The 13,882-nt window shown below is 38.3% G+C and overlaps 1 protein-coding gene across 8 annotated transcripts in view; it reads right to left on the minus strand.

Moving 5' to 3' along the window:
• The window catches only part of LOC127626511 (calcium-activated potassium channel subunit alpha-1-like), a 114,510-nt gene that overhangs the window by 38,028 nt on the left and 62,600 nt on the right, over positions 1 to 13,882 (minus strand). For 7 of the 8 annotated variants that reach the window (XM_052102336.1, XM_052102342.1, XM_052102341.1 and 4 more), the window contains exons 6-11: positions 13,108 to 13,183; positions 9,058 to 9,133; positions 8,798 to 8,968; positions 4,069 to 4,160; positions 226 to 336; positions 27 to 132 (exon numbers count right to left, since the gene is read on the minus strand). In XM_052102336.1, the coding sequence (XP_051958296.1) occupies positions 27 to 132; positions 226 to 336; positions 4,069 to 4,160; positions 8,798 to 8,968; positions 9,058 to 9,133; positions 13,108 to 13,183 (632 nt within the window). Of the gene's footprint in view, positions 1 to 26; positions 133 to 225; positions 337 to 3,911; positions 4,004 to 4,068; positions 4,161 to 8,797; positions 8,969 to 9,057; positions 9,134 to 13,107; positions 13,184 to 13,882 lie in introns of all 8 variants that reach the window. The other variant, XM_052102343.1, reaches the window with a different exon arrangement.

Below are 13,882 nucleotides of genomic sequence, written 5' to 3' on the forward strand. Positions count from 1 at the left end.
CCAAACAGTACGACAAAGCCGTGTACCTTGACTCGGGCGAGATCATGAGGGTTTAGGACAGACCCCTGGTAAAACTCCACCTGTGTGAAGTGTCTCTTGAATAAGGCTTCCAGCTCAAGATTAGGGGAAATACTGCAACACAAATACAACACAGTCAGAATCTATAATACACAATCCGTATCCACACCGTAAACATTTCAATCTTACTCAGAAATGTATACTTACTTATGGAGAAAAACTATTTCTACATTGACATCATCCCTGTCCTTGTGTAGGAAGTCTTTAAGGAAGTTGGAGACGCTCTCCAATGTGATGTGACCACAAACCACTATATGCCTGAGAAATAATGGACGAGTTATAGTGAGTGAGGAGTTTAAACAGGAACTACATGTGAGAATCAGGAGATAAAACACGGAGCAGTCATGGAGTACTTCCTGTGGAATGGCATCTCTGATATTACAGGAGGAAAACATAAGCGACAAGGAACATATGTTTAACATAACAAATGCTACGATTTAAAACGGAAGGTAAAAACAAACAATATTTGATCGTTATAATCTGTAACGTATATGAGAGCAATGACAATAGCACATAAAATGAAAAATATTGGGTTTGCAAGCGACAACAGCAATGCAGTGCCATCGTAACAAGCCAAAAGCCTTTGAGAAGTCAACACGAAATCACAATGTACTTTTGTGAAACATTCGTCAGTACATGCATTAAATCCCTTTGATTTTACATCCAGAACACTTTTAACTTTACACCATTTAATCCATTTCTGACGGATTAAATTAAAGTCCTGCCCTACACTTGCCCCCCATTGAATATCCCATTTTCCTTGGAAACACGATTACGGAATTGAAATGGGTTGCAAACTACATATTATTATTTTTATTATTCAAGCAATAATGCAAATCATCAATTCTGGCTTTAATAAAATCAATCGGTAACACTTTATTTTAAGGGTCCACAACAATGCACAAGTTAAGCATTAAAAAGACAGTCATTAACAATGAACTGAATGTAAAGCTATCTTCGCCATGAACGTATTAAACATCTTATTTTCATTAAGGACTAATGTAATTAAAGGGATAGTTCACCCAAAAGCATTTACTCACCCTCATGTCATTTCTTCAAGATTTTTAGAAGAATATCTCAACTCTGTTGGTCCATACAATGCAAGTGAATGGTGAACAGTACTTTGAAGCACCAAAAAGCACATTAAGGCCGCATAAAAGTAATCCATATGACTCCATTGGTTTAATCCATGTCTTCAGAAGTGATGCAATCACTTTGGGTGAAAACGGATCAATATTTAAGTCTTTTTACTATAAATCTTGACTTTTACTTTTACTTTCAGAATGTTAAAGTGGGGTTTTATTGTAAAAGCAGACTTAAATATTGATCTGTTTCTCACCCACACCTATCATCACTTCTGAAGACATGGATTAAACCAATGGAGTCATATGTGAAAGTGAAAGTGGAGATTTACAGTAAAAAATGACTTAAATATTGATCTGTTTCTCACCCACACCTATCATATCACTTCTGAAGACATGGATTAAACCAATGGAGTCGTATGTGAAAGTGAAAGTGAAGATTTACAGTAAAAATGACTTAAATATTGATCTGCTTCTCACCCACACCTATCATATCACTTCTGAAGACATGAATTAAACCACTGGAGTCACATGTGAAAGTGAAAGTGGAGATTTACAGTAAAAAATGACTTAAATATTGATCTGTTTCTCACCCACACCTATCATATCACTTCTGAAGACATGGATTAAACCAATGGAGTCATATGTGAAAGCGGAGATTTACAGTAAAAAATGACTTAAATATTGACCTATTTCCTCACCCACACCTATCATATCACTTCTGAAGACATGGATTAAACCAATGGAGTCATATGTGAAAGTGAAAGTGAAAGTGGAGATTTACAGTAGAAAATTACTTAAATATTGACCTATTTCTCACCCACACCTATCATATCACTTCTGAAGACATTGATTAAACCAATGGAGTCGTATGTGAAAGTGAAAGTGGAGATTTACAGTAAAAAATTACTTAAATATTGACCTATTTCCTCACCCACACCTATCATATCACTTCTGAAGACATGGATTAAACCAATGGAGTCATATGTGAAAGTGAAAGTGGAGATTTACAGTAGAAAATGACTTAAATATTGATCTGTTTCTCACCCACACCTATCATATCACTTCTGAAGACATGGATTAAACCAATGGAGTCATATGTGAAAGCGGAGATTTACAGTAAAAAATGACTTAAATATTGATCTGCTTCTCACCCACACCTATCATATCACTTCTGAAGACATGGATTAAACCAATGGAGTCGTATGTGAAAGTGAAAGTGGAGATTTACAGTAAAAAATTACTTAAATATTGACCTGTTTCTCACCCACACCTATCATATCACTTCTGAAGACATGGATTAAACCAATGGAGTCATATGTGAAAGTGAAAGTGGAGATTTACAGTAGAAAATGACTTAAATATTGATCTGTTTCTCACCCACACCTATCATATCACTTCTGAAGACATGGATTAAACCAATGGAGTCATATGGATTACTTTTATGCTGCCTTAATGTGCTTTTTGGTGCTTTATACGGACCTACAGAGCTGAGATATTCTTCTATAAATCTTCATTTCTTAAATGTTTCACTTTAGGACAAGGAGTCAAAATTTAAAATGTTCAGATTTTCGCAATTCATTATTAACAATTTAGTCAAATGCATCTCGGATTGCCATCTTATTATCATTCAAACGTAAAATAAGTTATGGCTAAATTGTATCTAAGGTAGCTTTACTTAGCTTAACTAGTGCATTATTGTTGATCCTTAAAATAAAGTGTTGCATGATGCATCATAATCAATTCTTGTAAAGCTTATTTTATTTTATATTGTATATTGTTATTATAGTTTTCATTTAATTTTATAAATTACCTGGCACTTATTTTAATTTCCCTATCGGTCACTCACTCGACATTGTGTCGATGTTGGGACACTAGGGGTCACCCTTGGGAGCCCCAATGAAAAGTCTGGGACTCTGTCTCGGCTCCTGCACAAACCTGAATGAATGGTTGCAAGCCGGCTCCTTTTATACCCTATATTTAATACATAATCCATATATAATACGCTGTTTTGGTTAGCTTTCATTTACCGCTAGCTTAGTAGCACCTCTGACTTCACAGTTATTGTAAATAAACATGTTTAGTCACATGCTAATTGTACCCCAGTGTAAATAATTCTATTTCTTTCTTTGCATTTTCATATACTGGGAATTTGACCTATATGACGGCACATTTTTCTCTAAATATTTAAAACAAACTGTGTCTCATCAGATATGCCAACTTCATTCATGAATACATTAATTAAAGAATAGAGTATTAAAGATGATTAAAAACAACATCAGATGTGGCAAATACAAAAATGGAGGAATTTCTTACAAGGGCATTTTTTGCCCCCGTCTTTTTTTTTATTTCGGGGGCATTTTAGGTGGCATTCTTGCCCGAAGACCCACCTTAAATTTCAGACCCTGGGTCTTAAATGTTCATAGATGCCATGTAGAAGTGTTGAATTATTAATAAACAAAATATGCTTTGCTATAAGCGTACAACACGTACAAACACTGACATTAAAGCTCAAGTGTCACATGATAAAGCACAAATTAGCAAGCGATGAGCGACTCACAGACTATTAAACACTCAAAGCAATGAGATGATGTGTGCCATCAGACCCCAACCCTCATAATACTACTTCCTGTGCAGTAGCACCTCTGACATCACAGGAAGAACAACAGCAACTTCCTCTGAGGTCAGAGTTTGACCTCGTCCACATGACAGAATAAGAATCTGTTCGTTCGGTTTCATCGTTTGACTTACTTTCTTCCTCGAGTGGAGTTATAACAGCCTCCGTATTTCTTCCGATTAAGGATGAGAGCAGCGATTTCAGGCACGTAGCGAGCAAACATTGCCTACATGCATGGAACAGAGAGAGAGACGGGCATGCAGGCGGGCACAGTAAAACCACGGTACTTACTTTCTCCCATTTACTGCACTATACGAACCGCCATATTTCTTGCGGTTTCCTATTAACTCTATGATTTCAGGAACGTAGCTGGCAAACATGGCCTGGAGGAGGAGACAGGAGACACAGGAAAGAAGAGGGTAGAAGAGGGTTCTGACAAAAGAAATAATAGTTCACACGAAAATGAAAGTTCTGTCATCGTGTACTCACCCTCATGTCGTTCAAAACCCATATCTAAGCTCTTGATCTACCGGTCAATTTTAGTTCCTACCCTCACCTATGGTCGTGAAGGCTGGGTCACGAAAGAACTAGGTCACGAGTACAAGCGGCCGAAATGGGCTTCCTCAGAAGGGTGGCGGGCTTCTCCCTTAGAGATAGGGTGAGGAGCTCAGTCATCCGTGAGGAGCTCGGAGTAGAGCCGCTGCTCCTTTGCGTTGAAAGGAGTCAGTTGAGGTGGTTTGGGCATCTGGTAAGGATGCCCCCTGGCCGCCTCCCTAGGGAGGTGTTTCAGGCACGTCCAGCTGGGAGGAGGCCTCGGGGAAGACCCAGGACTAGGTGGAGAGATTACATCTCCACACTGGCCTGGGAACGCCTCGGGGTCCCCCAGTCAGAGCTGGTTAATGTGGCTCGGGATAGGGAAGTTTGGGGCCCCCTGCTGGAGCAGCTGCCCCCGCGACCCGACTTCGGATAAGCGGTTGAAGATGGAAATTCTGTACTATTTCAGCTCAATGATGAAATAATGACAAAATGAAGGACTTTTTCATCAAAATGCTAATTTTATACAGTAAAATAAAAAAACGGTAAAAAAGTACACTTGCTACTTTCTATTCAATGAAAGTGAACGGGACAGGGGCTGCCAAACTTCAAAATAATATACATTTTGTATATTCTCCTGAAGTCATATGGTACAAACTTAAGTCGCCATTCTCTCTCTCTCACACACACACACACACACACACACACACACACACACACACACACACACACACACACACACACACAGACACACACACACAGTCTCTCTCTCTCTCTCGCTCTCTCTCTCACACACAGACACAGTCTCTCTCTCTCTCTCACACACACAGTCTCTCTCTCTCTCACACACACACACACACAAACACACACAGTCTCTCTCTCTCTCACTCTCACACACACACAGTCTCTCTCTCTCACACAAACAAACTGTCTCTCTCTCATTCTCACACACACACACACACACACACACACACACACACACACACACACACACACACACACAGTCTCTTTCTCTCTCTCTCTCTCTCTCTCTCTCTCTCACTCACACACTCTCTCTCTCTCTCTCTCTCTCTCTCTCACACACACACACTCTCTCTCTCTCTCTCTCTCTCTCAATAGTACTATACAAACATATATGTAGATAAATAAAAGTGAACAATAAAAAAACAAAAAAAAACATTTCCATATTATGCATAAATATATCACAATAAATAAAATAAAAAAAATAAATAAATAAATAAAATATATATACAATAACAAAAATAAGTATAGAGAGCAGTTTAATGGAACGGAGGGTTCAGCCCTTGTCCCTCATATGATGGCAGGAAGACACATACTGCGCTGCCAGCTGAACACACTCTTCTTTCTCTCCCAAAATATAACACAGTTTGTTTATGAGGCTCGCTTGTTGAAATTGAGGTACAATCTGTGCTATTTGTGTGAAGTAGGCGTCTCTGATGTTTTTATACTTGCTGCACTCAGTGAGGAAGTGCAGCTCGTCCTCTACGGCCCCATCAGTGCAGTGTGGACACAGTCTGAGCTCTCTCTCTCTCCAACTCTGCCTGTGTCGGCCCGTCTCCACACACAGACTGTGCTCACTAATGCCATACTTTGTCAGGAGCTTTCTCTGACCATAATTACTGATTTCAGTCAGGTATGGTGCCAATTTATAATCGGACTTTATTTTGTTGAAATATTTTAATTGATTTAGTTGTGTGACCTTTATCTGCCAATCGTGTATGTATTCTTCTTTGGTTATTTTCCCTATTTCTTTTACTTTTGAGTGTCTGAATTGAATTGATGAATTGAGTTGGTGTTTTTCCACTAAATGTAGCATGGGGTCGCTCTCTGTGTGTCCTGCCCTGTATCTGAGAGCGCAGTGATGGTAACTCTCTGTCTGCGCGTCTGATAGATGGAACCAGAACTTCACGGCTCTCTTCTGGATTTCAGAGAGCAGAGGGAATCTGCCTAATTCTGCCCGGCAACCCAGGCTTGGAGCGTTTCTGTGAGATCCCAGGATTCTCTCTCTCACACACACACACACACACACACACACACACACACACACACACACACACACACACACACACACACACACACACACACACACACACACACACACACACACACGGTCTCTCTCTCTCTCTCTCTCTCAATGAAGCTCTGAAATGCACTAAAAACGTCTTATGGACTACAAAAATGTTGCATTTTGGCCTGTTCCTCACATGTGGCTTCAGAAGATGTGAAGGAAGGTCACTTGGACTTTTACGGTGATTTTATGGGGCTGTTTTGTCCATTTGGAGCTTGACATCCCGAGTCCCCATTCACTTTCATAACATGGAAAAGAGCCACTGGGATTTTTTTTTTTTATTCTCCTTTTATGTTCCACAGAAGAAGGAAAACCATACCAGTTTGGTACATGAGGGTGAGTAAATGATGACAGAATTTTCATTTTTGGGTGCGTTAAAGATTGGACTAACAAGGTCAGAATGCTGGTGTTCATGCATTACCAATACTTCAGAGGCTGGAGGGTTTAAATTAAAACTTAAAGCATTCTGTTTGACACTGTTTTAAGGATATCAATGTTAAAAAGAAAGCAACAGATGAGGATCGTTCTGCATTTTAAGAGGAAAAGAGTGATGCACAGGAGGAAACAGCCATGTTTAGACCAAACAAACTCTTATGATGGGTTCATATGGACACAACTGACACAATCTTCCAAAAACATTTTATTTAATATTAAAGCATGAACTCATTTTAAGGAATTATTGTAAAGCGTTACCCAAAAAGTTGCTCTGATTTTAGAGGGCAAACTTAGACAAAATTACATAATAAATAAATAAATAATTGAATACATAATTTAATAGTTTAAACAACTATCTAAAATAATTAAATTAATCATTAAATCACTAAATAAAAATCAGTATTCTAAATTTATTGATTTATTTTGTGATTTAATAATTCATTTAATGATTTTATAGTTTTCTAAAATGATTTCATTTTTTATTTGATGATTTATTGAAATAAATAATAATTAAATACATAAATAAATAGTTTAAAAAGTATTTAAAATAATTTAATTAATAATTAAATCATGTTCACATTTATTGATTTGGGTACAATATTGATTTATTTAGTGATTTAATTATTATTTTAATGATTTTATAGTTTTCTGAAATAATTTCATTTTGTATTTGATGATTTATTGAAATAAATAATAATTAAACACATAATTAAATTGAAATACAAATACAAAATGAAATAATTTTAGAAAACTATAAAATCATTCAATTAATAATAAAATCACTAAATAAAATCAGTATTCCACATTTATTGATTTATTTAGTGATTAATGATTAATTTAATTATTTTACAGTTTTCTCAAATTATTTCATTTTGTATTTGATTTATTTAAATAAATAATAATTAAATTGTTTAAAAACTATGTAAAATCATAACATTTATATTTAAATCACTAAATAAAATCACTATTTCATATTTATTGATTTGGGGACATTTAATAATTTATTTAGAGATTTAATAAATATTTTATTGATTTTTCTAAAATGATTTAATTTATTATTTGATTCTTTGTTTTAATAAAAAATTAAATACATCATTAAATTGTTTAAAACTATTTAAAATCATTTAATTAATAATTAAATCGATAAATAAAATCACTATTTCACATTTTATAGATTTGGGGACATTTATTGATTTAATGATTAATTTAGTGATTTTATGGTTTTGTAAAATTATTGAATTTAGTATTTGATTATTTATTAAATAAATTATTAAATACATAATTAAACCGATTAAAAACTATTTAAAAACATTTAATTAACAATTAAATCAGTATTCCACATTTATTGATTTGTGGACATTTATTTAGTGATTTAATGATTTTATAGTTTTATTTAAAGTCACGATTCTGTATTTGATGAATTATTTAAATATGTTTTGAATTATTTCATATTAAATAAGCAGTAAACTCAAGTAGCATTATTATTTAAATGTATTATTATTTATAATTAAATCAATCTTTGCAATATAAGAACACGATGACAAGCCGATATAATGTGTCGCACTTTTCATCTTATTTTCTTACTCTTGAATGCTCATATAAAGGTTTAATAAAGGATTAATATGATGCATGATGACATCATATCAGTGTGTCATATCTCGACCCTTCAGGAAGTTTGTTGGTGTTTTGGGTGAGGGGGAAATTGGGTCGGGTTTTCTAAAACCGCATTTGAAATCACAAGAATTACGTTGTTATCCCTGATGATTTTTCCACTTATAGCATTTGAAATATGTTCTAGATAGCTTGTAATCACAACAAAACAATATAAACAATAACACAGATTTCCCATCACGGCAAACAGAAGCTGGGAACATTTGGATCGGGACTGAAGCAACATGAAGGGTTTGAATTCCAGCTCTGGTTTCAATTAATTAAGACTTCATCAGTGTAGTCGTGTTTTACCAATCCTCCGAGAATGAAGAAGACCATGAAGAGACGTCCGAGGGTCGTTTTAGCGCAGACGTCTCCGTAACCCACCGTGGACATCGTTACCATCAGTAAGTACACACACTCCCAGTAGGAAAGTGGTTGGGAATTTTGGAAATTTTCCCAAGGATCTCCCGAGTTTTCCACCTGAAAACACATCCGCAGTCTCAGCATTTCTTTCATTGCATTAGCACGTGAGTTGCAGTTTTACCCAAATCGTTCAGGTGCACACTTACCAGATGAATGAAGCCCGCTGCGGTCAGCCATGTGCTTATAAAGATGGAGCACAAGTTCACCAACTTTATAGAGTTGCTGTGAAAACACATTTCAGAAACACTTGTGTGAATCAATATCATTAATGCATCCCCAGAATGGACAGGGCTCTACAGGGGGGGGCGGTCCAACTGGCCAAAACACATAAATGCATGTGATTTTAGCATGTTTTTGGGCTTATGCGGCCCATCGTAATATTAATGCTAATATACATTCGCTTCTCTGAATGCGGTTTTCACTATGCGGAACGTTTCACCTCTCATCATCAACATTTCAGTGAATTTCCGGGAGATTATTAAAATCATCCTGTGCCACAATAAGCTCTTCTGCACATCTGTGCTCGAGCTTTAGACATAAGCTACAGGAGAACCGAGAGATTATTAACCACAATGTCAAATATATATAGAAATATAGAACTATATAACAAAACAGGCCGACAGAAAAAATACCATATATATATATATATATATATAGGCCATACGCAATCAAATATAACTCAAAATTAAATAATAAAATACACATTTAAATACATAATAATAATAATAATAATAATGTAAATAAAAATAGAAATTCATGCCATTAAAGATTGCATCACTAAAACAAATCAATAAAAGTTGCATTTTAGTGAAAGATTGTTTTTGTGATTTTTATGCCTGATTTAATACATTTAAAATTGTCATTTTATAATATCATGATTTTTATTTTCTCCCCAATCTGTAACACCCAATTCTCAATGCGCTCCGAGTCCTCGTGGTGGAAAGTGGTTGGGAATTTTGGAAATTTTGGAAGCGAGAACCACATAATAGCGACCACGAGGAGGTTACCCCATGTGACTCTACCCTACCTAGCAACCGGGACAATTTGGTTGCTAAGGAGACCTGGCTGGAGTCACTTACCACACGCCCCACCGAGAGAGAGAACCACATTATTGTGATCACGAGGAGGTTACCCCATGTGACTCTACCCTCCCTAGCAACCGGGCCAATTTGGTTGCTAAGGAGACCTGGCTAGAGTCACTCACCACACGCCCCACCGAGAGAGAGAACCACATTATAGTGACCACGAGGAGGTTACCCCATGTGACTCTACCCTCCCTAGCAACCGGGCCAATTTGGTTGCTAAGGAGACCTGGCTAGAGTCACTCACCACACGCCCCACCGAGAGAGAGAACCACATTATAGTGACCACGAGGAGGTTACCCCATGTGACTCTACCCTCCCTAGCAACCGGGCCAATTTGGTTGCTAAGGAGACCTGGCTAGAGTCACTCACCACACGCCCCACCGAGAGAGAGAACCACATTATAGTGACCATGAGGAGGTTACCCCATGTGACTCTACTCTCCCTAGCAACCGGGCCAATTTGGTTGCTAAGGAGACCTGGCTAGAGTCACTCACCACACGCCCCACCGAGAGAGAGAACCACATTATAGTGATCACGAGGAGGTTACCCCATGTGACTCTACCCTCCCTAGCAACCGGGACAATTTGGTTGCTAAGGAGACCTGGCTAGAGTCACTCACCACACGCCCCACCGAGAGAGAACCACATTATAGTGATCACGAGGAGGTTACCCCATGTGACTCTACCCTCCCTAGCAACCGGGACAATTTGGTTGCTAAGGAGACCTGGCTAGAGTCACTCACCACACGCCCCACCGAGAGAGAACCACATTATAGTGATCACGAGGAGGTTACCCCATGTGACTCTACCCTCCCTAGCAACCGGGACAATTTGGTTGCTAAGGAGACCAGGCTGGAGTCACTCACCACACGCCCCACCGAGAGAGAGAACCACATTACAGTGACCACGAGGAGGTTACCCCATGTGACTCTACCTTCCCTAGCAACTGGGTCAATTTGGTTGCTTAGGAGACCTGACTGGAGTCACTCAGCACCATAAGTTGACAGAACTGGTGTAACCGAGTCAGGTTTTGGCCTCCTTGCTCGCACACGCTTTTTCAGAACTGCCCACAAATGTTCAATGGGATTGAGGTCAGGGCTTTGTGATTGTGAATACCTTGACTTTGTTCTCCTTAAGCCATTTTGCCACAACTTTGGAGGTATTCTTGGGGGTCATTGTCCATCTGGAAGACCCATTTGCGACCGAGCTTCAATGTCCTGATGTCTTGAGATGTTGCTTCAATATATCGACATTAATGTTCCTTCCTCATGATGTCATCTATTTTGTGAAGTGCACCCGTCCCTCCTGCAGCAAAGCACCCCCACAACATGATGCCGCCACCCCCACAACATGATGCCGCCACCCCCACAACATGATGCTGCACCCCCATGCTTCACGGTTGGGATGGTGTTCTTCGGCTTACAAGCCTCATCCTTTTCCCTCCAAACATACCGATGGTCATTATGGCCAAACAGTTCAATGTTTGTTTCATCAGACCAGAGGACATTTCCCCAAAAGTCAGATCTTTGTCCCCATGTGCACTTGCAATCTGTAGTTTGGCTTGTTTATGGTGGTTTTGGAGCAGTGGCTTCTTCCTTGCTGAGCCTTTCAGGTGATGTCCATATAGGACTGGTTTTGCTGTGGATCTAGATACTCGTCCACCTGTTTCCTCCAGCATCTTCACAAGGTCCTTTGCTGTTGTTCTGAGATTGATTTGCTCTTTTCACACAAACTACGTTCATCACTAGGAGACAGAATGAGTCCCCTTCCTGAGCGGTGTGATGACTGTGTGGTCACATGGTGTTTATACTTGTGTACTATTGTTTGTACAGATGAACGTGGCACCTTCAAGCGTTTGGAAATTGCTCCCAGGGATGAACCAGACTTGTGGAGGTCCACAATTTTTATTTTCCCATGACGCCAAGCAAAGATGCACTGAGTTTGAAGGTAGGCCTTAAAATACATCCACAGGTACACCTCCAATTCAGTACACCTCCTATCAGAAGCTAATTGTCTAAAGGTTTGACATAATTTTCTGGAATTTTCCAAGCTGCTTAAAGGCACAGTTAACTTAGTGTATGTAAACTTCTGACCCACTGGAATTATTATATAGTCAATTAAAAGTGACACAATCGGTCTGTAAGCAGTTATTGGATTAATTACTCGTATCATGCACAAAGTAGCCGTCCTAAACGACTCGCCAAAACTATAGTTTGCTAATATTAAATCTGTACAGTGGTAAAACAAAATTAGTTTTAATGACTATATACACATACACACACACACTGTACACACACATATTATATTAAAGTTTTTTAAAATATTACATTATATTGTATTATATTATTTTAGATTGTATTTTATATAATATTTTATTTTATACGATAATGGGTCGCGAGTGTGAATATGACAATTAACGCACTTTTCATGCCAAAATATCATATTTTCAGATACGCAAACATATTCCTAGAGAAGATGACAAATCAATTGCACCTTGTTGACAAATATGGACCACTCTCTGTTACAGTTACTGCTTTAAATGCCAAACAGGAAGTTATAATACTAGGTCATTTTGATTGGCCTTTCTGTGCATGTGCAATGAAACTAGTAAGCAAACTTCTCTAGGTGATATAAACTTAAGCATCTAGGTCTCCTAAGCAACCAAATTGTCCCGGTTGCTAGGGAGGGTAGAGTCACATGGGGTAACCTCCTCGTGGTGGTGATTAGTGGTTCTCTCAATGGGGCGTGTGGTGAGTTGTGTGTGGATCGTGGAGAGTAGCATGAGCCTCCACATGCTGTGAGTCTCCGCGGATGCACAACGAGTCACGTGATCAGATGCGCGGATTGAAGGTCTCAGACGCGGAGGCGACCGAGACTTGTCCTCCGCCACCCGGATTGAGGCAAGTAACCGCGCCACCACGAGGACCTGCTAAGTAGTGGGAATTGTGCAGTCCAAATTGGAGGGAAAATGCGATCAAATAAAAAAAAAAGAATAATAATAAGATTTTTAAATAAATATTGCATTTTTGATCAACGATAATTCTTTGCAATACTAAGCAGGGGGAAAAATCAATTCAAAAGTCTCATGATGCAGGTTGCGAGCGATGCTTACCTTGTTTTTAAGATATTTAAAAACTGTAATATTTCTGAGAACTGGATCAGCCTCAGGGCTCTTAAGAACCTCAATCCTGCATGAAAAAGCACAATAAAACACATAGTTGTTTCACAGAACAGCATTGACATGAAAAACATCAGAGCACACATTCAAACACAAATGCAATTGCAAGTTCAGTTCGTACCTTTGAGGTGATCGTTCATGTTTAACGACAGCGGTTAACCAAATATCCCTCAAAATATCAAAAGTAATCTCTCTGTATCGGACTTCAGAGCCACGTCGCCGAGCGCATCTGGAGAGTGTTTTATCTCCTGACAGAGTGATGGACAGTAAGCTCAACATCTGCGGTCAACATTTATGACGTAAAAGCCTAAATTTGAGTCCTGGTTTCAAACGCATTACATTGAAAAAGGCTTTTTTGGTTCTGAGGGAGAGAAGTATGTGACTACAGTACAGATGAGCTTGTTTATTATGAACACAAACACACATGACAGAGTCACATGGAATAATGCACACAGTGTACACTTTTTAAAATAGTATGTGAGGCAGTGTGCAACGTAGTGCGAAGTTGTATGCTACTCATACCATAACGTGTTCAGACACATTCATATTTGTTAGAAACCAAGAAGAGGCCTCCCTTGATCCCTTAGTAGTGCTAATGGTTCATTTCTGAAAGTATTTCTAATGAAATACTGATTATGACTGAGCTTAGCAAAGGCTTAAAAGGTTCAAATCGGTTTCCATGTCCAAAGATAAGCTCTTTAGCTACAGT

This window comes from Xyrauchen texanus, chromosome 33 (assembly GCF_025860055.1).
Source record: "Xyrauchen texanus isolate HMW12.3.18 chromosome 33, RBS_HiC_50CHRs, whole genome shotgun sequence".
NCBI classification, from domain to species: domain Eukaryota; kingdom Metazoa; phylum Chordata; class Actinopteri; order Cypriniformes; family Catostomidae; genus Xyrauchen; species Xyrauchen texanus.